Genomic DNA, 27,652 nt, shown 5'->3' with positions numbered 1-27,652 from the left:
TGCCCAGGTCGCCAGGGGCGATTACGTAAACGTCAGCCCCGTCCTCCTTTCGAGCGCTGCCCCACCCCGGAGGGTTATGCAATACTCAGCACATAAACCTACTGTACCACGCACAGCCCCGGCGGCGCAAGGGGGTCGGAAATCCCGCCTCCCAGCAGCCTTCATTGGCCACCCCCGGGAGTTTTCAGCGTGGATTGGGGTGTTCCTGCTGTCACTTGCAGCTGAGTGACCGACACTCTCGTCGGCCGAGAGAGAGAGTGAGAGCGCGTGCGCGCAGTTCTGACCTACTAACATATATCCTTTCGTGCTGCTACACGCTCCCTCTCTCCTTCTGGGTTGCTCTGCTCCCGGACGAGTGGGATGCTGTTGTTTGCCCGTCCTTACCCGCTTCGCCTCGGTCAGGTGCAGGGGATTCTCCGCTTACCGCGCTGCACTGAAGGTAGGAATGCGCGCTCGGAGTGGCGTCGTGTGCGGGAGCTTGAGGGGGAGGTGGGGGAGTGGGCATTCGTGTGGGTGCGGAGCTGTTTGCTCTGTGTGTGCGCGTGTGCGTATAACCTTTTGTTGGCGTGTCAGTGCTGAGGCTCGGCGCCTGAAGGTAGCGGGCGTGATGTGTGCGTGAGTATGAAAGGCTATGGTAATTTCGGTGCAGGGATTTACGAGAAAAACCTGAGGTTTTTTGCCGATGGGTTGTCAGAGGCTGCCGGAGAGATCCTGTTTTCACACGATGTTGCGATATGTTGTTTGTGGGCAAACTGAATTAACGATAGCAGTCTGCCCCACAGCTCCTGTCTTTTGCTAGGTGGTGTTAGCCTAAGCCTTTTTTGTCACTTTTGTAGCTGTTTTTCAGACTCTACGGGACCGATCATGTAATAGTTCTTGGAAGTGTTGCATTATGTTATCACAGAATTTGATGGCAGTCAGGCTAGGAAGAGGGGGCTAGTTATACGATTTTATAATCTTGCTACAAAGAAACTGGGCCAATAGTGCTTAAAAATGTAACTAACAGATTTTGTTAAAGTATATTTATTAAGGAAAGTAGACAACTGGGTAAGTGGGGAGGTAACTTATGCTTGCTGATCGTGTGTTGTGTATCTTAAAATGAAATTTGTGTTAATCTATATTTAGTCCTATCACGTTTTAGCAATTATGGCTTCATGTGCTATTCCTGGTCTTGTCTCCAGAGCCGTGCATATAAATGTTCAAGGCCATTTGCTTGGATTTTTAGCTCCATGCTTTTGGAGCCCTTTTGATAAGGCTGTATTTTTAGGAAGGCATTTTAGCTAGACACTAAACAATTTCTTTGGTACTGGCTTTTACTTGTCACCCCTTTTAAAAGAGGGGAACATGTAATTTAAGAGGAACGAATTTAAGAAAACATCAATGGTGCTGAAGAAGTGAGATGGCCTGCCTGTGTCCTGACAGCTGCAGTGGGCTCGGGTGAAGAAGTAATGCCAGGCCCAGGGGGCAGGGGAGTACCCCAGTCCTATGAAATCTGGCATTTGAGTGTGGCGCACGACAAAAGCAGAAGTAGGTCAGCATGACGTTCTCAGTAGCGCTAATCTTTGTTTAGTTGATGCGTGATCACGACCGGAATGCGTGTGCAGTGGGTCACGGGTAACGCTACCGAAGGGAGTATTGCAGCAGTGCTGGTATGGGGCCGGGGGGATCCCGATCCCGCGCCCCGGCGTCTCCGACTGCCCCGAGGACTTGCACAACCAGGGACGCGGAAGTTGCTGTGTCCTTCCGCTAGGGATGGCGGCGGGCTGGGACCTTTCGAACGTCCGCGCGGCAGCGGGTGAGGGCTGAGGGCACTGCCGCGCTCTCCGTTCTGGAACTGGAGCAGGCACGACGGCAGAGGCTTGCGAGGTTAGGAGGGGTGATAGTGCGGGGCCGCTTTGAACAGAGCGGGCCGGGCGCCATGCCTGCCCCTCCGCTTCCCCCTTGTGGAGGCCTCGGTGGTCCGCAGCGCGACGGGACCACAGGGAGGGTAGCGGCGGAGCGGATGACGTGTCTGACCGCCGCTTTCAGTCAGGGCGAATCAGACGGAGAGACCCGAGCTCCCTGCCCGAGGGTCTCCCCGTGGGCAGGTGTCCCCACCCGGCGTGCTGCCACAGGTTGAGTGCCGCCGTAGGAAGGATACGGCTCACAGGCAGTAGAAATCCTCCCTCTCCCCGCTCCCATCTGAATATTTAGGATTTCTGCTTAAGTCACAAACAATGAAATCTGGTCATTGCCCAATTCTGTTGTTGGCAAGTAAATTCGACATTTCAGCAGCAAAAGCTGTGGCTGGAAGTCCCATGTTCTGGGGTCATCTTGTGCTCTGTCCTTGAAAGAAGGCTACCTTGAAAATTGCTGATGATAATGTGTCTTTAAATATGAGGCAATTTGCATGTGTGTGTGCACGCATGCCTAAAACGGTCTTCTAAGTACACAAAACCAAAATTACTGTGTTTTTGACTAAACCCTTCAAAGTGAAAATTTAGTATCACAACCATGGTGGTGTATGTTCAGTATAACTGTTGTAGGTAGCAACAGTAACTTTATTTTATTTTTTTAAAAGGTGATATTTTTAATAACATGCACAAACTTTTCTGCTACTTGATTGTTGGGGTCAAGTAAAGTTTTGCCACAGTAAAGCTGTTTGGAGTAACTGTTTAAAAAAAACACCAAACAACCCACCACAGAGCATCAACATTGTTTTTTTTCCTTGTCCTTATAATTTGAATGATTGCACTCAGTTTCATTGTGTTCACTAGTATGTATATAATCTACTTTGAGTCATCTTTGTTCTCCTCAGTAATTAATTCAGTCCAGAGCCTAGTTTAAAATATTGTAATGGGCATTAGTTTTACCATCCTTATTCAATTAAAATGTTGACTTAGATAAGAAATTTGAATGAATAAGGCTTCAGGTTTTGGCCCAAAGACCTGATTTAAACCAATCAAGGATTACTGATTGAAGATCCTTAATATCATTGGCATTATTAAATATATCATTATGAGTTCTCACATTGCAAATGTCTTTCTTTGACTATTGAAGTATTAACATTTTGTAAAATTATTTGCCTTTATTTTCCATTCTTATATAATTTCTATTTTTAACTGTTAACTAGCTATCAAAATATGAAGCTTCCTGAATCCGACTTAAAGGCTTCAAGTTTCTTTTGGAATTTATTTATTTATTTTAAAGGACCTGTTTTGAAAGGTGTCAAAAAGCTTAGAGTCTTTCCATGAGCAATAGGAACTTACATGACCTCTTCACAGCTTATCTTATCCTAAGAAGGAACAGTATTTTCCATGCTTTGGCTGAAACTTGTAGAACATAACATGCATTCTATCTATTGCAATAAAAGGAATGCACAGTCTAGAAAAGATATAAGTACTCTGTTGCTTTTTTCAATCCTTTATCTTGAAATAAAGCTCATAAATAAACCTTTAGCTCATTCTAAATTGACTTGTTAAAATAAGTAGTTGTGCAAACCATGTTTATGCAATAGTTTCCTTTTCCAGACAGCAATCTTGCTGCTGTTATAACATCACTATGATGCAATAACGTGTACAATTGAGTCTTATTGCACGCTGTTAAGCAATGTGTCTGACTCCTCAGCTTAATTGACTCTTCTAGGTGACCTTGTCATGATTATTACAGTCACTTATGAGATATAAATGTGCTTAGGATCTGTAATAGGAAAAAAGCAAGTTCCTGTGGCCCATTCTATGACAAAATGACAGTTGATTTCAGTGTTAGTATTTTATGGTGTTGGGGGGGGGAATTTCAAACAAGATATTTGTAACTGTCTAATACTGATGGTGATGACTGTCAAAAATAAGATTGTGTAAAGAAGGGCATATGTGGATGTGATTCAAAATGTAATAGAAGCAATGTTTCTGAAAACCTTTTGGGTTTTAAAGGTATACCTGAAATGGATTAGTATTGGGACCTTGTTAAATATCCTGGGTTTGTTTGTTTTTTTTTTTTTCCCCCCGAATTCACATGTTGAATTGATCCATGTCCAAGTTGGCATACTCTGAGACTGAATGTGGTCACAGATATTATATAAATCTATTTTCTGTGGAAAAGAAAGCCTTATTTAAATAATTTTTTTTTGTAAGTTGCCACATCTTGGTGTAGCTTTTAGTTCTGTGCCCAAAGTATTTAAATAATAAACCAGATTTTGCCACAGAGATGGCTTCACAGTGGTTAGCAATATAGATGCCAGTCCTGCAAGACCTCCTTTTAAGATTAGAACTGAACACTTGGACTCTCAATAAAGAAAATGAGGCTTTGTGCATGGAGTAGTTTTCCCTTCTGGACTATCTTGCAGGAATAGAGCTCTAAAGATTGCTATTTCTCCATTTCATTTGTAGTGAGTGGTAGAGATCAAGATTATTTTTTTTTTTACAGGCAATGTTTATTTTATATATTTTCCTTAAGTTTTCATATAATAAGATGCAAGTTGAGAGCATCAACTGGGATTGAATGACATAATTCTACTGCCTTTTAATAGAGTTATATAAATTTGGATCAGCTGAAGGTTTGGTCCATGCTTGACATTTGTAAGACTACAGTTAAAGCATGTTATTAAGGGCATTGTCCAAATACCTCTTAAACACTGACAGGCTCAGGGCATCAACCACCTCTCTAGGAAGTCTCTTCCAGTGTTTGACCACCCTCTTGGTAAAGAAGTGTTTCCTAATGTCCAGTCTAAACCTCCCCTGGTGCAATTTCGATCCATTTCCACACGTCCTGTCACTGGATACCAGGGAGAAGATATCAGCACCTCCCTCTCCACTTCCCCTCCTCAGGAAGCTGTAGAGAGCAACGAGGTCACCCCCTCAGCTTCCTTTTCTCCAAACTAGACAAACCCAGAGTCCTTAGCTGCTCCTCATAGAACATGCCTTCCAGCCCTTTCACCAGCTTTGTTGGCCTCCTCTGGAGGCATTCAAGTACCTTAACATCCTTTTTGAATTGTGGGGCCCAGAACTGCACACAGTACTCAAAGTAAAGCTGCACCAACACTGAATACAGTGGGATAATCGCCTCTCTTGACTGACTAGTTATACTGTGTTTGATGCCCCCCAGGATGTGTTTTGCTCTCTTGGCTGCCAGGGCACACTGCTGACTCCTATTGAGCCTACTGTTGACCCACAAGCCCAGATCGCTTTATGCAGGGCTGCTCTCCAGCCATATCTCTCCCAATCTATACTTGTGTCTGGCATTACTCCATCTCAGGTGCAGAATCCAGCATTTGATTCTGTTAAATTTCATGCCATTAATCATTGCCCAATGCTTCAATCTATCTAGATCAATCTGCAAGGCCTCTTGTCCTTCCCAGTTTGGTATCATCAGCAAACTTGCTAATGGAGCATTTAACTCCTGCATCCAGATCGTCGATTAAAACATTGAACAGAACTGGTCCTAGAATTGAGCCCTGAGGAGCCAGGACTGGTGACCAGTCGCCAGCCAGATGTAGCCCCATTCATTACAACCCTTTGAGCTCTGCCTTTCAGCCAGTTCTTCACCCAGCGCTCTGTGAACCAGCTCATCTCACAGTTGGACAACTTGTCCAGAAGGATGCTGTGAGGGATAGTATCAAACGCCTTCCTAAAATCCAGAAAAACTACATCCACTGCCTTCCCTTCATCCTCTAGGCAGGTGTATTTATCGTAGAAGGATATCAAATTAGTTAGAGAGGACTTTCCCTTTGTGAACCCATGTTGACCATGCCTGATGATTGCATTGTCCTTTAAATGCCTTTTGATAGCACCCAGTATGGTCTTCTCCATAATTTTTCCAGGCACCGAGATGAGACTATCAGGTCTGTAGTTTCCTGGGTCTTCCCTCATTGCCCTTCTTGTAATTTGGAATAACAGTGGCTAGCTTCCAGTCAGCGGGGACCTCCCCAGACTCCCAAGACCTTTGGTAGATGATCGAGATGTGTCCTGCTGTAACATCCGCTAGCTCCTTCAGTACTCTGGGATGAATCCCATTAGGCTCCTTGGACTTGTCAACATTCAGCTGATACAGCTGGTCCCTTACAGTTTCAGTGTCCACAAATGGAAAGTCACTGCTCCCACACTCATAGCCCTCCAACTTGGGGGACTGGGCAGCCCAAGATATGTCAATGTTATTAAAGACAGGCAAAAAAGCATTGACTGCCTCTGCTTTTTTTTTTTTACCCCTATTAGTCAGGTGACCGTCTTCAACAAATATTGGTCCAATGTTTTCCTTGAAACTCCTCTTGCTATTAACATACTTAACAAAGCCCTTCTTGTTGTCTGAAACAACACTGGCCAGTTTCAACTCTAGTTGAGCTTTGGCCTGTTGTGTCTTCTCCCTGCACAGACGAACCATGGCTCTGTAATCTTCTTGTGGAACCTGACCTTGCTTCCAGAGATCATACAATTTCTTTTTCTTGAGCTCCATGAGGAGTTCCCTGTTCAGCCAAGCTGGTCTTCTGTCCTGCTTCTTGACTTATGATACAGTGGAATTACCTGTGCCTGTGCTTTTAGAAGGTGGTTCTCAAAAACTGGCCAGCACTCGTGGACTCCCTCTAAAGCAGATTCCCATGGTATTCTACTACATAGCTCCCTGAATAAATTAGTTTGCTCTCCTGAAGTCCAGGGTAGCAACTCTGCTGTCCCTTTTTCCTCATTACACTGAAAATTTTAAACTCGACCATTTCATGATTATTGTAGCCAGGACAGCCACCTACCATATCATCTCCCATGAGTCCTTCTCTATTCAGAAACAGCAAGTCTAGGAGGGCATCTTTCCTAGTTGGGTCACTGAGTACCTGTGACAAGAAGTTATCTCCTGCAAACTTCAAGAATTTCCAAGCCCTGCTCATCTTGGCAGTATGGTATTCCCAGTTGATGTCTGGGAAGCTGAAATCTCCCATAAGGACAAGGACAAGTCATCCTGAAATTTCTCCTAATTGCCTATAGAATAACTCGTCACTGCTTACATCCAGGCTGGGCAATTGATAGTAGACACCTACTATGACATCTGCTTTGTTTTCCACCCCCCTAATCCTCACCCAGAGGCTCTCAACCACATCATCCCTAACTGTAAGGGCTGTACAGTCAAACCTCTCCCTTACATCAGCTTTCTGGATACAACTTGTAGTTGGGTAATATGAAAGTGCAGTAGTATTCCAAGTGCCATGATGAGTTTATATTTTTTTTTTTAAATATTTGATTGAGAAGTGTTGTAATAAATGAATGATTCTTGATATTTGTATAAATTATATTGTGTAGACACCTACCATGATTTTCTTTCAATAAGACAAAGAAAATCAGCACTTTGTCAAAAATGCTTCATCTTGTATGATGCATCATCATCAGTGTTCCACTGAACTAAGTACATGTTGATCCTGGAACCATAAACACTTAAAATGCCTATTAAGTTGTAAGAAAAGGGAACCCTAACACGGGAGCAATAGTTCTGTATTTCTTCCTGTTGTTGTAATGGATTGGTAATTGGTGGTAACATTGGTATTATAAATTTTGTTTACTACTTTGACCTTGTATAACCTATAATAACATAACATCCAGTGTTTCCAGAAAGTTTGAACTTAATTTGCTCCCCATTGTCTAGACCCTCTTGCCCACAAAACTAGGGATACTATCACTGTTCTGGTGGAGTTGACATCAAAGTTTTTCTTCAGCAGGAACAGAATTTCACTGAAAGTGCTAGATATGAGGCAAGAAAGAATATGTTGGATGATTTCAGGAGAGGTCGGTTTGGGCTTTGGAGGCCACACCCTCAATTAAAGGAGGATTTCTTAATTATTATAGATCTGAAAGGTGCAGAATTTCATGGTATGCTTTTTTTCTATGAAAAGCAGTAGTGGTAGAGTAGCTCCAAAATGTTGAATAAGTGTTTTATTTTTAAATAAATTTTTATTTTTTTTATTTTTTATAAAACTTTATTTTAATAAAACTCGGATTACTATCCATTACTGGTATTTCAAGTAGGCAGGGATCAGGTAGCTAACAGTAGTCTAAGGGCCCTGAAGAAAGACTTTAGGGCCCTTGGACAGCTGGTTAAGGGATCAGGAGCACAAATTGTGTTCTCCTCCATCCCACTACTTGCAGGAATTGATGAGGGTATAAACAGGAAGAGCCAGCAGATTAACTCCTGGCTCCAAGGCTGGTGTCACCATCAGAACTTTGGTTTCTTTCATCATGGGATGATCTATAGGACATCAGACCTGGTGGCAACTGGTAGGGCAAGCCTTACCCAAAGGGGAAGAGGAATACTGGGACAAGAATTAGCAGGGCTCATTGAAAGGGCTTTAAACTAGGGTTGAAGGGGGATGGGGATGAAAGCAGGATTACTAAAGAGGAGCCTGGGAGCAGATTACCAGTGCCGGTGGGTAAAAGTGCTAGCAAGGTCTCGTGGCCTGTTGCCTCGGTAGAGGTGGAGGATCGTAACCCATGTGGTGATGACATGAGGGACAGTGATAGGCTGGCAACCACAGAAGGGTCTGAGCATGGTCAGGGAGGTGTTGGGCCTCACCCCCCCATAAAAGTGGCAAGAAAACTAGCCCAGCTAAAGTGCATTTACACAAATGCACGTAATATGGGCAACAAACAGGAGGAGCTGGAAGCCATTGTGCGGCATGAAAGCTATGATGTAGTTGCCATCACGGAAACGTGGTGGGATGAATCAAATGACTGGAGTGCTGCAATGGATGGCTACAAGCTCTTCAGAAGGGACAGGCAAGGAAGGAGAGGAGGAGGAGTGGCCCTGTATGTTAGGGAGGAATATGAATGTGTGGAGATAAATGAGGGTAATAGTAGAGTCGAGTGCCTGTGGGTACGAATCAAGGGGAGGACCAGCAAGGCTGATATTGTGGTGGGAGTCTATTACAGACCACCCAACCAGGATGCAGAGGTTGATGAAATGTTCTATAAGCAGCTAGCAGGTGTCTCGAGATCACTTGCACTTGTCCTGGTGGGTGACTTCAACCTACCAGATATCAGCTGGGCACTCCATACAGCTGAGAGGGAACAGTCTAGGAGATTCCTGGAGTGTGTCGGGGATAACTTCCTGACACAGCTGGTTAGTGAGCCAACTAGGGAAGGAGCACTACTAGATCTGCTGTTTGTAAACAGAGAGGAACTTGTGGGGGATGTAACGGTTGGAGGCCGTCTGGGGTACAGTGATCATGAAATGATAGAGTTTCTGATTCTCAGGGAAGCGAGAAGGGGAGTCAGCAGGACTGCCATCATGGACTTTCGGAGGGCAGACTTTGGTCTTTTCAAGAGTCTGCTTGACAGAGTCCCTTGGGAGGCAGCCCTGAAGGGCAAAGGAGTCCAGGAAGGCTGGACATTTTTCAAGGAGGAAGTCTTAAAAGCGCAGGAGCAGGCTGTCCCTGTGCGCAGGAAAGCGAGCTGTCGTGGGAAGAGACCGGCCTGGCTGAACAAAGAGATAAGGTCACAGCTCAGGGAAAAAAGGAAAGTTTATGTCCTTTGGAAAAGAGGACAGGCTACTTGGGAAGCTTACAAAGGTGTAGTAAAGTTATGCAGGGAAAAGATTAGAAAGGCCAAAGCTCAGCTAGAACTTAACCTGGCCCTGGATGTTAAAAACAATAAAAAGAATTTCTATAAATATATTAACAGCAAGAGGAGGACTCGGGAGAACCTCCACTCTCTCCTGGATATGGGAGGTAACATAGTGACAAAGGATGAGGAGAAGGCTGAGGTACTGAATGCCTTCTTTGCCTCGGTCTTTAGCAGTGGAGTAGGGTGTCCCCCGAGGACCCAGACCCCTGAGCTAGCAGTTAGGGGCGGGGAGCAGGATGAAGCCCCCGTAATTCTAAAGGAGATGGTGAGGGACTTGTTCCAGAACCTCGACATAAACAAGTCTATGGGCCCAGATGGGATTCACCCGAGGGTTCTGAGGGAGCTGGCAGAAGTGCTTGCAGAGCCACTTTCCATCATCTACCAACAGTCGTGGCAAACTGGGGAGGTCCCAGCCGACTGGCGCCTAGCAAATGTGACGCCCATCCACAAGAAGGGTCAGAAGGATGATCCAGGAAACTACAGGCCTGTCAGTCTGACCTCGGTGCCTGGGAAGGTGATGGAACAGGTCATCCTGAGTGCCATTATGCAACACATGAAGGATGCCCAGGTGATCAGGCCCAGCCAGCACGGGTTCACGAGGGGCAGGTCCTGCTTGACAAACCTGATCTCCTTCTATGACAAAGTGACTCGCTTGGTGGATGAAGGAAAAGCTGTGGATGTTATTTACCTAGACTTTAGCAAGGCCTTTGATACAGTGTCCCACAGTATTCTCCTGGAGAAACTGGATGCTCATGGCTTAGATGGGTATACTCTCTGCTGGGTAAAAAACTGGCTGGAGGGCTGGGCCCAGAGAGTGGTGGTGAATGGAGTGAAGTCCAGTTGGCGACCGGTCACGAGTGGTGTCCCACAGGGCTCGGTACTGGGGCCGGTTCTCTTCAACATCTTTATCAATGATCTGGACGAGGGGATCGAATGCACCCTCAGCAAATTTGCAGACGACACCAAGTTGGGTGGGAGTGTTGATCTGCTGGAGGGTAGAGAGGCTTTGCAGAGGGATCTAGACAGGCTGGCTGGATGGGCTGAGACCAACGGGATGAGGTTCAATAAGGCCAAGTGCCGGGTCCTGCACTTGGGTCACAACAACCCCAGGCAGCGCTACAGGCTTGGGGCAGAGTGGCTGGAGAGCTGCCTGGCAGAAAAGGACCTGGGGGTGTTGGTCGACTGTCGGCTGAACATGAGCCAGCAGTGTGCCCAGGTGGCCAAGAAGGCCAACAGCATCCTGGCCTGTATCAAGAACAGTGTGGTGAGTAGCACCCGAGAGGTGATCGTCCCCCTGTACTCGGCACTGGTGAGACCCCACCTCGAGTACTGTGTCCAGTTTTGGGCCCCCTACCACAGGAAAGACATTGAGGTGCTGGAGCAGGTCCAGAGAAGGGCAACGAAGCTGGTGAGGGGTCTGGAGCACAAGTCTTACGAAGAGAGGCTGAGGGAGCTGGGGTTGTTCAGTCTGGGGAAGAGGAGACTGAGGGGAGACCTTATCGCTCTCTACAACTACCTGAAAGGAGGCTGTAGAGAGATGGGGGTCGGTCTCTTCTCCCAAGTTACAGATGATGGGACAAGGGGTAATGGCCTCAAGTTACGCCAGGGGAAGTTCAGGTTAGATATTAGGAAATATTTCTTTACTGAAAGGGTTATCAGGCATTGGAATGGGCTGCCCAGGGAGGTGGTTGAGGCACCATCCCTGGAGGTATTCAAGAGAGGAGTTGACATGGTGCTTGGGGATATGGATTAGTTTTGGGTTGTGTGGTGGTGTGTGTGTGGGTTGTGTGTGTGTGGTGGTTTTTTTTTTTTTTTTTTTCTTTCATTGGTTGGACTAGATGATCTTAAAGGGTCCCTTCCAACCTAGGTGATTCTGTGATTCTGTGTTTAGTTAGACTGCGTATCCATCAACTGAAATTAAACTTAGTTTCCTCCCCTGTATGTGCATAATATTATTTCTGTACCTCACAAAAGTCTTGAGGTAGTTAGCAAATGTTTTTAAAATGCTTTGTAGATAGAAAGTACAAAATATATTCTTCACTTTTTTCAAATTGCAGAATACGAACTGCTCATGTTTGGGTATCTATGAGCAGGTTCTATACCAGCCCTGGTATGTGAACAATTTTTTAAAAATACATAACTGCATAACCTTTGACAGAATGCTAGCAATAACATAATTAATGATACCTATGTGGAACATGGAAAGCAACAACTAGAAATATGTGCAGACATATCAATGTGAGCTTTTATTGTTTGTTGACGCTTTGCTACATAGGGGTTTGAGCTGTTTGTTTATTAAAAACTGATAAATGCATGGTTCTTCTTTAAAATGGGAAGGTTTTTTTCATTTATTTTTTTAAAGACAGGTAATTTTTGTAGACACAGCTTTACAAAAGTGAAGTTTATTTGAAAGCATCTGACTGCTTGAAATGGGATATAATTTAGTTTTGTACAATTGCTATCAAAGCGTTATAGCAACAGAATTAAATATTTAGATATTGCATTACAGAAAAAGTTTTGAAAAGTTAAGCTTGGAGATAATGTGACTTAATTTCATAAATATGAATAATAATGCAATAGTTAAATGTTTAATAACTTTAATGGATAGAAGTGATATTTTAAGGTAATACAAAGAACTCTAGCTTCTCTAAATCAGCTTATGTTATTTTTAATCTGTGGAGAACCCAAATATATAGCATTGCCAAATCACGCACCAGAGCTGTTTTCTGAAGAGATGTTTTAATTTGGAAGGACAAGATAGTTTTCAGTACTGCTCATCAACATGTCTGGTGTTCAGCAGTGTTAAGTGCTAGGTTTAAGTTGGTCAGTGATATTGTGGAAAGTTCTGTGACACTGTCGGATCAAAATTCAAACATAATTTTCTAAAATTCATTTTCCTTGGATCATATTGTATTTGTTTTGGAAGCAAATCTGCTACCTAAGTATCATAAAGCTTAGAATATAATTTGTTTCAATGTCAAGCTTCCTTCATATTACAGCAGGTTTAATGAATCAAATGCTAGTCTAAGCTTTTTAATGAAAGTTACTTTTGAATGCCCCAAACCAGCAATTCCTAAACAGTAATCAAATTTTCTGATTATTGAAGGTTATTTAGAAGATTCTCATCACCTCTGCCAAGAAAATTGGATCTAGAGACTTCTGTTTGAGAATATGAAACAAAAGGAAGAATATGCATGGATTTCAAAGTACCACATTAAGTTGTGGTATGAGAAGTACTGGGGAAATAGTTTGCTCTGTTGTTCATTGTAGATCTATTACAAATGTTTCTGATGCAGCTGAGAAAAATGCAGACCCTTAAAAAGGATCACAGACCTGCTGACACAAGTAACAATGTGGACAAAATCATGGTACTTAAATCTACTTTAGCAGAAATGTCTGAAGAATTGTCTACAAATGAAGAGATACTGTTCACTGAAGCAAGTAGTGGAAAAAGCAAATTTTCAGCTTGCCGGAGAAAGCGAGAATTTATTCCAGATGAAAAGAAAGATGCTATGTATTGGGAGAAAAGACGGAAAAATAATGAAGCTGCTAAAAGATCTCGTGAAAAACGACGACTGAATGACCTTGTCTTAGAGAACAAACTAATTGCACTTGGAGAGGAGAATGCCACTTTGAAGGCAGAGCTGCTTTCCTTGAAGCTGAAGTTTGGTTTAATTACTTCTGCAGCCTATGCCCAAGAGATACAGAAACTCAGTAGCTCAACAGCTGTGTATTTCCAAGATTATCAAAGTTCCAAATCAAATATTAACTCATTTGTGGATGAACATGAACCATCTATAGTTGGTAGCAGTTGTATTTCTGTCATTAAACATTCTCCTCAAAGCTCTATGTCTGATATGTCTGAAATAACATCAGTAGAGTGTACTCAATCAAGTTGTATGCAAAACAACTGCAGAAGTCCTGAAAATAAGTTCCAGTTCATAAAACAGGAGCCCATGGAATTAGAAAGAGAGACGAGAGATGACAGAAGTTCACAGAAAGCATCCATATATCCACACTACGTGGGAACTACCTTTAACATGTACTTGCATTCTCCTCCTCTGTTCCAAGTCAGTAGGTCCTCCAGTAATTCCCCCAGAACTTCAGAAACTGATGACAGTGCAGTTGGAAAGTCATCTGATGGAGAAGATGAACAGCAGGTTCCAAAGGGTCCAATCCATTCCTCAGTTGAACATAAAAATATTCATGCAGCAGTTAAAGTTCCAGAAGTGAATTCTTCAGCTTTGCCTCACAAGCTTCGAATTAAAGCCAAAGCCATGCAAGTTAAAGTGGAAGCAGTAGATAATGACTATGATGCTGCACAGAAACTATCATCACCTATTGATATGTCATCAAAAAGACACGTTGAGCTTGAAAAACACACTGCACAAAACTTGGTGTATTCTTCTTGCACTCCTTTCTCAGTTCAAGTGACTAATATCCAAGACTGGTCTCTCAAACCAGAACTCTGTCATCAAAAGAAACTCAATCTAAGAACTCAGAGTGGTTGCAAAACTGAAATTGTTGAAATAAAAGACAGTATCTTCAGTGTCTCGGAGTCAGAAAACCTGTATTTGAAGCAGGGTATAACAAACTTATCTGCAGAGGTTGCTTCCCTTAAAAGACTTATAACTACACAGCAAATCTCTGCATCAGACTCTGGTTAAGTTACTACTGAATAAAGGCTTATTGTTGTTTTTTAAAAAAACAATGTAATTTGCGGTAGATCAATATGTTTTGTATTATGCTGACTTATCACTGGACTTGTGATGTCATTTCACTGTAATGTTCACATCTGGTGTATTTTTGTGTGCAAATCATGAAAACTAGGCTGTGTTATGATCGTTATGCCTTCTGTGTAATCAAGTAGCCGGTACGAAGGCTATATATAGTGAACTTTGTTTTATTTTTCTTCTTCTAAAGTGTGCAAGTTACCAGTTACAATAAAATATTGGTGACAAACACAAAACATCTACTCCAGTTCAATTGATTTTTTTATGAACTTGGGGGGGGGGAAAAAAGGGCTGGTCTCTTACACCATACTCAACTCAACTTATATGTTTGAGTTTTACAGCCAAACTTAGATACATTTAAATTGTATTTTTTTTCCTTAAGACCTCTCTTTAGAAGATAATTGAAATATTTGTGACATTGAGTGTTAATAACACACAGAGATTCCTTTCACAAAAATTGCCTGTTATTCTTTTCTCACACCTTAATAATACAATAGACCCCATAGTCAGGCTCTCCATATATTTGGTAAATAATATAGATGACATCTCAGTGTTACTGAAAATAAGATCAAGATTATTGCATGAAAAAAAAAATACCTTGAGTGACAGGGATATGAGACACTAGACAGCGTGGGGTTTGGCTACTGACTTTTTGTTTGCTAAATATCTTCTGTAAGTAACCACAAAATTCTTTAAATATTTTGTATATCGTTTATCATGAGTGTGATAAATGGAGTGTGGGTGGTTCATATAAAGCTAGATTTTTGTCTGCTGTCTCATCCTCTAAACTGGACAACTGAAAAATAAATTTGGCGTAGTTGACGACCTCACCCAGCCCCATCATTAGCCTGCTTTCCTCCAGCATGTTGTATCAGGGAAGAGGAAGAATTGCCACTGATCGGTGGAGGGAGAGAATACAGTGGGACTCTACTCCCATACCCCAACTTTCAGCAGCAGTGACTAATAAATTAGAACATAAATAGTGAGCATATATTTTCCTGTCCTATCTCATAGGAACACTTAAAAGATGGGTATGGTTATGTGTAAGTTTACACTGCAGATTTATATTGTTACCCTTTCACATGTCTGTGTTTATATATGGCATATTTTTGGCATGTGGATGTGATTATTTTGGAAAAGGATATGTAACATGAATGTTCTTGTACTCTGTCAGCTCCTGTGGAAAACACTTAAACTTGAGAAGTGGGATAGGCACATATTTTGGTCAAGTTACGCATATACTAGAACTATAGTGCCTGAAAAATGTCTGTAGGGTATGCTTTCAAGTGAGAATGTTAAGAAAGGTCATATATGGAAACTGGAAACCCCATTGATTTATCAATACAGAAACTGTCATTTTTCATGGGAACATAGGAATTATCATGCTAGATAAGTTTTGATTAGTCCTGAATCTTGCCTCTGATAATTGTTAGTATGAAAGGCTTCACAGAAAATTTAAAGACAGCCCATGGAAAATAACTATTGATTAACAAGGTAAGTCGTTGGGGTCACACGACCTGGCCAGGAGGAGGAGAGTGAGAAACCAGCCCCAGAGCCAGCCTAGCCTGTCCCCACCTGGGCACTGGTGCCCCTGGGACTCTAGGCATTGTCGGGGCCACGCAGAACATCTGGAAGATTGATTAAGACTGATTTTGGAACCCTTCTGAGCATGTTGCAGAAGAAGCAGAACTTGATCAGAAATAAGACTATATTGCGTTAAGAACAAGATTGTTTCGAGCTGGCCAGACAGAAGAGAAAAACATTGTGTGTGTCTGGGAAGGTCAGGCTGGAAAACCACCTGGAGGAGTGTGTGTAGAGAGATGTGGCTGAAGACAGTCGCATACCGTGAGAATGAGAGTGCTCATCCTGTTTGGCAAAACAGCTCAGAAACTCTCTCTCTCTATATATATATATAGAGCTTTGTGTATGTGAATAAAGTGCTGCTTCTGCTGCTGCTTCTGCTTCTGCGTCTGCTTATTGCATACAATTGCATCCCGATCAATCATCGCCACAAATTGGTGCCCTGTGTGAGGCTCATCATCTTTGGCGACACACAACCCGATGGGTGAGTACAGTTTTTTTTATTTATTTCGTGGCCACAATTCCTTGTAAAAAGGAACAGTAATGCCTGATGAACAGGAAAGTTACGGGGTTGTTGTTAGAAATGGGACAGACTGCATCGCATGAACGTAAATTATATTTAAAGGTTTTGCAACAAATTTTGCACGTTGCTGGCTATAATACTAGTGAGAAGCAATTATCTCAACTGTTATTACTAGTAAAGGAACGCTGCAATTGGTTCCCATCTGAGGGTACTTACAATGGGAAAAAAGTAGGAAAGCATTTACAAAATAGGAAAGAGCTGGGTTTTGATATCCCGGAATCGGCACTAGTAACCTGGCATTTTTTTTATATTCGGCCCTAGCTCAGTTAAAACCTAGTGAGGCTATTGTAACTAAAGATACTGAAGGCAAAAATGTTTAGAAGGATGTTGAGACTTCCTCAAACGATCAAATTTCCGATAACCCTTTCGACTCTGGTTCAGTTGATCCAGAAACTGAACCTAACTTATATCCCCCATTACCCCCCCTCCCCAACAGTTGAATATGCCGTTGTCAGAAAAGCAGCCTTTGCCAATCACCCCCACAGCACCTACAAACCCCTTTTTGGAAACAGAGCCCAAAAAGCTTCCAGCAATGCAAAAGTGCAAGGAAGAAGCTTTAAAAAATGGGGATTTTTCTTTTGCATTTCCAGTGATATATAAAGCTAATCACCCTCCTGCTCGTGAAGGATTACCTTATCAAGCTTTCAAGGAACTTAAAAAAAATCTATAAACAAAAATGGGCTGCAGATTTTGTTTACAGTAGGCATTTTAGAAGCAGTAGGATATGCTTATGTTATGTTACCATAGGACCGTATGCGTACGGAATTACCAGTGTCTCTTCTAATAGTTAATACACTTCATCAACCAGTCGGATTAATTGGACAGATTGAGGATAATGCTAAGGTTTTTTACCTTGAATGGCTTTTTTTACCTAATACCTTGAGATAATGTTCTACCCTTCATTATCAGCCAGATAAGGAGATCCAAAAAGGTAGAAACAGTCTATCTCCTATATCTTCAGACTGTGAAGTGTGTGTGTCACTCCCTCTTTTAAATCTGCCTAACTTATTTATAAATACAGTAATATATTTTCATGTTTCATCAGCATCTATATTTTTGTAGATATAAAGATTGAATATAGATATGCTTTTCTGAATCCCTTCAAACTTCTGCCTTCAGTAAAGCTTATGTATTGCACAGGATAGTGATATATATATATATATATATATATAAATCTTATTAGTATTATTCTGTATAGCCAAATATCCACTCATTCATAAATACTTGTTTTGTCTTTTCTTATTATTTTATGTTTTCATTATGGCCCTTATGTCCATTTGAGCAGTTCATGAGAATACATAGTGTTCCTTTTCTGTAGAACTTAACAGAAATGTACAATTGCACCATAAACACATTTCTGAAGTTATATTCAAATACCAAATTCTACAAATCTTTTCTACTTGGTAGTGTACAAATATGCTTTTGAAAATAGGTGATGCACAATGAATTTAGCAGAAAACTCACAGAGAATGTAATTAAAATATGGCCTTCATTAACCCCATATTATTTTTAAAATACTTTTTATTGCACAATACAAGCTTGGTAACTGCAAGAATAAAGCAAAATATTTCTTTAGTATTTATTGCATGAGAATGAGTAGCACACATTGTTCAATTACAGAATGCCAAGTTCAAAGTTAAAAATACTAGGCCAAATCCTGAGGCCTTTAATTTAGTGTCAGATTCTATTTTCCTTATTCACGGGGACTTCTTTTATGAGTGGAAGAAAGGATTTACTCAAACTGAGTAAGGTTACCAGGACATAATCTTTACTGTTCACTCATGCCACAGTCCTACTGATTTTCAGTATCTCTGAGGCTAACTCTCTTGTGACACAGTAGTGATATGTGAGTCAGTCAATATTGCTGGAGTTACAGAGAACTTTCTCATGTAGAAAGAGAAGGTCTTCAACTAATACTTATTCTATGTCAGCTCTAAAAGGGCTGGGTTAATTATGAGCAAAAGCTCAGAGTAAAAGTATAGTGTTTATTTGCTTGAAAGAGAAAGCAACGGAAGACATGTACTCTTATAACTCCAAATATTGCAGGAACACGTGCGTTTTTTTATGATTCTACCAACTATTATCTGTGTGCCAATCTTAATGTATGAAGTAGGGTTATGGTGACTCCTCATCATCATCTCTCCTCTTTAAACATGGTGGAGTGCCACAAGATTACAAGACCAAATGCTGGGCCTGCAACTCTGCTATGATTTTATGTGGGTTTTCATCTCCTGTAAGTATCCTTCTTGCCTTTGCTACATCTGAGAGAACCTGCATCAGTTCAAGAGTTTCTGGGGAAGCTACGTGTGCATCTAATATTATTGACATTCAGGTACTATGGTAAATTTTGCCTCCTCTCTCCCTTTTCCCCCTGCACAAATGTATACACAACTTAAAATGTCAGACAGCTATTATACTTTTCCATGCTACTCAGATTCTTGGATGTGCAAGTGGCTGAATGGGCATCTAAATAACTTACATATGTAAAAACCTAAATTTTTCCTGATATCTCTATGTGCCAGAATCAGCATCTATTATATCTACGTTTCTGAGGCATGACATCAAACCTCTGTCACTTTCTAACAATTTGGACTTCTAAAAATTCTCTGTGTTGTATATAAATACACTGAGAACATATTGCATTGATTTCCATGGGATTTGTGTTATGTGACCCTGAAAGCCAGGATGTTAATCACAGAATGATATGAGATTGAAAGGGACCTCTGGAGATCACCTAGTCCAACCCCCCTGCCAAAGCAGGTCCACCTAGAGCAGGTTGCACAGGAATGTGTCCAGGCGCGTTTTGAACATCTCCAGAGAAGGAGACTCCACCATCTCTCTGGGCGGCCTGTTCCAGTGCTCTGCCACCCTCAAAGTAAAGAAGTTCCTCCTCATGTTTAGATGGAACTCCTTATGTTCAAGTTTGTGCCCATTTCCTCTTGTCCTGTCCCTGGGCACCACTGAAAAAAGACTGGCCCCTTCCTCTTGACACCCACCCTTTAAGTATTTATAGATGTTGATTAGATCCCCCCCTCAGCCTTCTCTTCTCCAGACTAAAAAGACCCAAGTCCCTCAGCCTTTCCTCTTAAGAGAGATGCTCCAGGCCCCTAATCATCTTTGTGGTCCTCTGCTGTACCCTCTCCAGCAGTTCCCTGTCCTTCTTGAACTGGGGAGCCCAGAACTGGACACAGTACTCCAGGTGGGGCCTCACCAGGGCAGAGTAGAGGGGCAGGATGACCTCCCTTAACCTGCTGGCCACACTCTTCCTGATGCACCCCAGGATGCCATTGGCCTTCTTGGCCACAAGGGCACATTACTGCCTCATGGTCATCCTGCTGTCCACCAGGACTCCCAGGTCTTTTTCCTCAGAGCTGTTCTCCAGCAGGTCAGCCCCCAACCTGTACTGGTGCATGGGATTATTCCTCCCCAGGTGCAGCACCCTACACTTGCCCTTGTTGAACTTCATCAGGTTCCTCTCTGCCCAACTCTCCAGCCTGCCCAGGTCTCGCAGTATGGTGGCACAGCCTTCCGGTGTGTCAGCCACCCCTCCCAGTTTTGTGTCATCAGCAAACTTGCTGGGGGTACATTCCATCCCTTCATCCAGGTCATTGATGAATATATTGAAGAGGACTGGACCCAGTACTGAGCCCTGGGGAACACCACTTGTTACGGACCTCCAACTAGATTCTGTGCCACTGATCATGACCCTCTGAGCTCTGTCTTTCAGCCAGTTTTCAATCCACCTCACTGTCCATTCTTCTAATCCACACTTCCTAAGCTTACCTATGAGGATGCTGTGGGAGACTGTGTCAAAAGCCTTGCTGAAGTCAAGGTAGACAACATCCACCGCCCTCCCCTCATCTATCCATCCAGTCATGCCATCGTAGAAGGCTATCAGGTTAGTCAGACATGACTTCCCCTTGGTGAATCCGTGTTGACTACTTCTGATAGCTTTCTTTTCCTCCAGATGCTTTGAGATGACGCCCAGAACGAGGTGTTCCATCATCTTTCCAGGGATGGAGGTGAAGCTGACCGGCCTGTAGTTTCCCGGGTCCTCCTTCTTGCCCTTCTTGAAGACTGGGATGACATTGGCTTTCCTCCAGTCCTCAGGCACCTCGCCTGTTCTCCAGGACCTTTCAAAGATGATGGAGAGCTGCCCAGCAATGACATCTGCCAGCTCCCTCAGCACTCATGGGTGCATCCCATCAGGACCCATGGACTTGTGGATATCCAGTTCACTTAACTGTTCCTGACTTGGTCTTCCTCAACCAAGGGGAAGTCTTCTTTTGTCCAGACTTTCTCTGTTTCCTCCAAAGTCTGGCACTCCTGAGGGCTGGCCTGAGCAATAAAGACTGAAGCAAAGAAAGCATTCAGCACCTCTGCCTTCTCTGCATCCTCTGTCACCATGGCACCCGTCTCATTCAACAGCGGGCCCACATTTTCTCTCCTGTTCCTTTTGCCTCCAATATACTTGAAAAAACCCTTCTTGTTTACTTTGACATCCCTTGCCAGGTTTAATTCCAAGGAGGCCTTGGCTTTCCGCGTTTCATCCCTGCATACTCTGATGGCATTCTTGTAATCTTCCCAAGTGGTCAGTCACGTCTTCCACTCAGAGTAAACTTCCTTCTTCCACTTGAGCTTTTTCAGAAGCTCCCTGCTCAACCATGCAGGTCTCCTGCTTCCCTTGCCTGATTTCTTGCTCTTAGGGGTGCACCAATCCTGAGCTTGGAGAAAGCGATATTTGAATATCGTCCAGCTCTCTTGAGCCCCCCTACCTTCCAGAGCCCTAACCCATGGGATTTCTCCAAGCAGTTTCTTGAAGAGGCCGAAGTTAGCCCTCCTGAAATCCAAGGTTTCAGTCCTACTTGTTGTTTTGCGCATACTACTGACGCGCGGAAGCAAACCCTACAACTCGAATAGTTATAAAGCAGGTATGTTTATTGCGGCGCCGGGTGCAAGGGGGATTTCTCCTCCTAACTTGCACACTGGCTTGTAAAACAAGCATCTATTTATGATAAAAAGCATACATATTCATTAATGTGGGCTGGGTTATTATAATTAATTCTAAGAAAAGGCGTTACTATTCTAATTATTTCTAGGAACTCATTATCATAAGTCTCCTCCCCTTGCCGCATGCGTACTGTCGCCCGGTGGTCGTGGGCCGGGGTCTTCTGGAGGAAGGCTCATAGTCTTCTTCACCGTGTACTTTTACCTTTGGCTTAGAATGCTGGGCTGGCTGGACCCCAAACCGCGGAACTGGTCCCGACCAGATGGACACTTTACCCAGACAATTGGGTTCCTCCTTAGCATGCAGGCTGTTCCTGCTATCTTATACACAAGGCCAGTTCCTTATCTTGGACTGCTGGGCTCCTGGGCTCCGAGCTCTGTTCTTTGCCAAGCTGTACTAAATCTACACTAACGACCTTTAACCATTCATTCTCCGAATCACTACCCATGATCCTGAACTCTGTCTTTTCATGATCACTGCAGCCAAGGCTGCCCCCAACCTTAATGCCCTCCACCAGTCCCTCTTTGTTTGTCAGAACTAGGTCCAGTAGCGCACCTCTCCTTGTTGGCTCCTCCACCACCTGAGTCAAAAGGTTATCATCAATACACTGGAGGAACCTCCTGGACTGTACATGTCTGGCTGCGTAGCCTTCGCAGCAGACATCAGGGTGATTGAAGTCCCCCATGAGAACCAAGGCCTGCGATTGCAAAGCTACTTTGAGCTGATTGTAAAAGGCCCCATCAACTTTCCTTTCCTACCCCATCCCATACATACCATTATATACATATAATGGTATGCATAGCAATCAGAAAGTACTAAAGCATAATACTGTATCATGTTAAATAGCTGAAAAGATGATAAAATGCGATGAGAACCATTGTAGCAGAACACAGTGTTCCTTTCTCTGGGCCCTGTTCCCATTAAGGATTTAGAAACAGTAGTGGGATTTTGGAGGAGAGTAAAAGTAAAACAATCAGCTGTCAAGGGTTGATCCATGAATTAAAAGTACACATTTAACTAGTCCCCAATATGCATCATACGTACGCATCAACATCATACGTACTTGACAATATACATGTTAACATAGATTGAAGTATTTCGTTCCCATTCTCAAAATAGGCTTGATGCCGCAATTTTTTAAAAGCCTGTTAAAAATGTGAACGTACAAATGTTGAAGATATTAATGTAAGAAAAGCTACAAGAGACTGTACAGTTGCACAAGAGACTGTGACACTTGGACAAAATATATTCTCTATAAATATTGTAGGGGGCTGGAAATAATTGTTTATATTTTCTCATTTTCTGTAAGAATAGTGAGATTACTTTGAAAAGAAGATTTTTTAGCTTCTTTTATCATGAGATATTTATGACTGAAAACTAGAAAACTGGGAGAAAGACGAACAATCCTGATTTGATGATATTGCAAGGTAGTGATAACAGGCATGGAAGGGACAAATCGTCTCTCAGGCAATGCATTAATATACATCAATTTCTAGACCAACAACAATTTTTACTGTAAATCTTAGCAAAACAGTGCAAGATATATAGAAATTAAGAAAAAAATCCATGCATTGTATCTTTTATTAAAATGGTGCAAGTGTGCTACTCATAGGCAGGTGTGAGAACTTTTAAAATAGCAAGAAACAGAATATAACAGCAAATGTCATATCAGAATCTCCTGTAAATATAGTCACAGTGACAGAAAAATATCTGAGGCTCCTCTGGAACTTTCTGTCTGGATTAGATCCCTAATATGTGGTTTATGTAATAACTACTTAATAGTCTTTTCAAGTATGGGAAAAATGTAAGTGTGGCCTGCAAATGACATCTGGAGGGAACACCAACTCATCTGCAGTTTGAATTCTTTATCAAGCACTCTCTTTTGCCAAAAATGTCTCATCTTCTTAACAAGTGCAGGATTGTGGCTGAGAACAAAATTGACTTATCTGCCTTCAAAAAAAAAAAAGATTTGCTACAAACCCCTCACTTAACTGTTCATCACATCAAACAATCATAAATAGATAAGTAGCATGTCAGAATGTACAAGAAGTCAGCTGGCTCTCAGAAAATTTCTTCATATATATATATATGAAGTGATATAATGAAGTTGAGTAGTAAGAAAAGTGTGAGAGCCTCCAGGAGCTATTTTATAACTAATATATAACAATCTGTCCATGTGACATTAGCTAATCTGATGCTGTCATCCATTAGCCTGCTTCCTTGCAAGTCTGCAGTATTTGTTTATTTTTCTGCTGATAACTCTTCTCATGCAAAATTCATGGGATAAAGCTCCTTAGGGAAGATGCTCCCTTCCTGTTCATGTTTGACTTCAAGAGATCACAGAGAGACTCCAGAGACTCCATACTAGAGTCTTCTGTCTCTACGCCACTTTATAGTGTGGCTGGAGTAAAATCATGCTGCAGCTTTCTCCCTCTGCATTTGACAGAATTTGTAACAATTGCATGGAAACTTTTTCCTAAAGGATCTCTGGAGTGTATCAGGATAACAATGGCTTAAAATAAACTGCTGCTCAGGATGATTAATGCATGTCCCCCAATGCCCAAGGTCTTTTTTCCTTCTTGTCTATTGACATGGCCATATCTTAGACTGCTTCCCTTCAATAGATCGCTGTTTCATTTTCCCATCCATTGCAGTTAGATCAGATTCCAGCTGCTCAAACTTTCTATAAGCTGCTGAAGCTGTCTCCTAAAATAAAGAAATTGCAGGGTTATTAGTTCAGTCCTTGGTCAGTTTGAAATGTTTCTTTCTCTGGTAACCTGTATCTTTATTATATTTATCTGCATCTCCTCAAAAAGAATTTATGGGTGTCTGATCATAAAGGAGTATTACTAATTTTAAAAAAAAATAAATATTTGGAGCTGAACCTAAAAAAACTTGACCTCCTAGTTTATTACTGCACTCCAGACCATGCCTCTCAATATCAGTTTTGAATATTATGGTGTATTCCATATACAAATGATATCTTCTGTCTAAATTTTTTCATGGCTCATATAGTGAGCTAATCACAACTCTATTATCTTACTGTGGCTTTAATTTGACAAATTTTCTGACAAGATTGAATTTACTTGATATTTACATCAAATGAAGGAATTGGAAACCAGCCTTCAGCAAGGATTTCATTTTATTATGGCAGAATCTTTTTGTATAATATAATAGAGGTGTTGGCAACAGGAAAAATATAAAAAGGCAGTTAGCATATTCTTGGTCATGTAGCTGTGGTTTGATAGCTCAGACCATGTTTGTTATTTATTATACAAGTCTTTTTTTACATAACATGGTGTTATAACTGGTTTTCAGTATTTTCTTTGTCAGTTTCAGCTTTGTTAAATATATTTTTTTTACCATCTCTGAAAATGCTCAGTGCTCTAAAAACTATAGTAATTATGCTTACATCATGTAAACAAAACATTTTTGTTGCCATTTTGAAAGCTGTAGAACAGGAAACAAAATGTGCTTGTTAGAGAGGTAGGGAAGCGCTGGGACACCAGACAATCTATTTTTTTTTTAAGACTGCACACAATCACTTTTTTTTTCACCTACCTTCTTTCTAAATATCCTTGAGTCAGCTAAGGTTACAGTCCTAAAAAAACATCCACAGTGTGGTGTCCTACATATGGCAAACGAGGATTTTCCTGAACTGCAGCAGATGGTTTTATTTGAATTTCAGTCAGGACCATTCGTGGTGCCCTGGTTCCGGTGGGGATAGGGTTAATTCTCTCCAGGCTTTGGCAGGGACACAGGTATTCCATACCGTGTGATGCTATGCCCAGCCTACAGCCCGGAGCTGGCCAGGGGAGGGGGCAAGAAGTAGCTGCTTGGGAGCGGGCTGAGGCATCGCATGTCCCGTTGATGAGTGGTGAGACCGTAACTCTGTTTGTACATTCCTCTATCGTTGTTGTTGTTTTCTTGTTCTCTTTGCTGTTCTGTTAAACTTTGTCTCAACCCACAAGTTTTGCTTTTTCTTCCGATTCTCCCCCCACGACTGCGGGGGGGAGGGAGGGGAAGAGAGCAGATGCGTGGTTCTTTGTTGCTGTCTGAGGCTAAACCACGACAGTCCTTTTTGGTGCCCAACGTGGGGCTTGAAGGGTTGAGATAACAACAGATCCGACCAGAGCATGTTAAAAACGAATTTGTTTTGTGCATTTATTATATTAGTTAAATAGTCACCAGTCACCATGTTGCTTTGGTTGTTCTCGTGGCTGTTACGTAAATTCCTATATGGCTTATGTACTCCTGGCAATGCGGTTTGTCACCTCTGGGAGCAGGAGCAGGATTATCATTTTGCTCTCCTGTGTAATATCAATTTATGATATAACATCACTGTTCAGATGATTATGTTGGGGTGTTTATGTGGTTTTGTTGTCCTGCCCGTACCTTGGGCGCTGTCTCTTGGAATTTATTAATAATCACACCCAACCTATGGGGGGATACTTTCCCCAGGTCTTTCACCTCCCTTTTCTCCTTCAGGCCAAGTATGACATCTTTTGAGAATTTTGAATATCCTTGATATGCTCAAACCAGCATGTTCCTATTACTATGTTTCCTGAATGTGTTCCAGGTCTTGTTTAGAGTTAAACAACTATTTAAGACTACCACCCAGAGATCTCCCCTGAGGCAGGATAGTCATGGGTGGCATGGCAGGTGGGAGAATATGGGCAGGTATCTAGAGAGCTTTTCACCTACAGTGATTTGCGACTTTACCCCCAAACAACTACAGGACCCTGATAAAGTGATAGAATATTTGAAAGGAAATTGCTGTGGCTATTCCAGAGGCACAATTCACTGCACTGTGCTGGGCCCTGGCCAGTATCTACCAAACACTGCTCGATATTATGCAGCACCCTCAGGGGAAAGAGAGGGGAAACCAGACTGACAGATACTGCAGCAGACGCTGTGGCTGCTCTAACCCCTGTGACAGGCACTGTGGCTACTCCAACCCCTGTGGCAGACACTGCAGGTGAACCAAAAATCCAACCCGTGCCCATATCAGTTGCCCCTATACAGAAGAAGAAATACACCAAGAAACCAGTTCGCTTAGTGAGGGATGACAATGAACCAGGGCCATCATGAGAACAGGAGGAAGAGGCAGAACCAGAGATAATCACTCAATCCCTATCCCTGAGCGAGCTGTGGGATATGCGAAAAGATTTCAGCTGACTTCCAGGCGAGCACATTGTCACCTGGCTGCTCCAATGCTGGGATAACGGGGCCAGTAGCTTGGAGTTAGAGGGCAGGGAAGTCAGGCAGCTGAGATCTCTACCTAGGGAAGGGGGCATTGACAAGGCAATTGGGAAAAAGACACAAGCCCTCAGCCTCTGGAGGCGACTCCTGTCAGGTGGGAGGGAAAGGTACACCTTCAGTGAAGATGTTGTATGTCATCCGAGCAAGTGGACCACCCTGGAGAGAGGTATCCAGTATCTGAGAGAATTAGCTGTGTAGGAGATGATTTATTATGACCTGGACAATGCACAGTTACCCACAGATCTCGATGAGGTCCCATGCATAAGGCCCATGTGGCAGAAGTTTGTATGGAGTGCACCATTGTCAACTCACTGGCAGTAATGGAATGGCAAAAAGGGACCAACAGTGCATGAGGTGGCTGCCCGACTCTAGCGATATGAAGAAAGTCTCTCTTCCCCCCTCGTCTCAGCTGTGGAGAAACTGTCCCGGAAGGTCCAGCAACTTGAAGAGAATATATCCTACTCCCCACCTGTATGGGCCAGTATCTCACCTACTGGGAGCAGGAGTTTCTCTACTGAAGAGAGAGAATACAGAGGGTACACACCACAAGGCACCCTGTGGTACCTGTGTGACCATGGAGAGGACATGAGGAAGTGGGATGGACAACATACTCCGACTCTAGAGGCACAAGTATGTGAGTTGCAAGGAAGAACAACCACAAAAGGGGAACACTCCAGGAAAAGTGCCGCCCCAGTTTCCACCTAACAGTTCCCCAGACAGAGCAGAAGGCCTGATCTTACTTCTGATCCTCTTGAGGGAACTTCCAAGTCTTTTCTGCAAGAAGTGAGTAACGGATACTATGACCAGGATTAGAGGGGCCCTGCCTCCAGCCAGGTGGGGGAAAGGGACAACCGGGTTTATTGGACGGTGTGGATTTGATGGCCTGGCACAGCAGACCCACAGGAGTATAAGA

General features: G+C 42.8%; 1 protein-coding gene across 1 annotated transcript; it reads left to right on the top strand.

Annotated features, from left to right (window-relative positions):
- Nucleotides 1-281: 281 nt before the first annotated feature.
- Nucleotides 282-14,531, top strand: LOC141476558 (nuclear factor interleukin-3-regulated protein-like). Its single transcript, XM_074165249.1, has 2 exons — nt 282-439; nt 12,679-14,531. Exon 2 carries the CDS (start codon nt 12,854-12,856, stop codon nt 14,237-14,239), a length of 1,386 nt encoding a protein of 461 aa, XP_074021350.1. The 5' UTR covers nt 282-439; nt 12,679-12,853; the 3' UTR covers nt 14,240-14,531.
- Nucleotides 14,532-27,652: the final 13,121 nt, after the last annotated feature.

This window comes from Numenius arquata, chromosome W (assembly GCF_964106895.1).
Source record: "Numenius arquata chromosome W, bNumArq3.hap1.1, whole genome shotgun sequence".
Classification (NCBI taxonomy): Eukaryota; Metazoa; Chordata; class Aves; order Charadriiformes; family Scolopacidae; genus Numenius; species Numenius arquata.
The sequence above is the reverse complement of the archived record's forward strand: the minus strand, read 5'-3'. Positions and strand labels throughout refer to the sequence as shown.

What these genes read in the sequence shown, in the direction of transcription:
- LOC141476558 (XM_074165249.1), top strand. Translation starts at nt 12,854, where the DNA reads ATGTTTCTGATGCAGCTGAGAAAAATGCAGACCCTTAAAAAGGATCAC.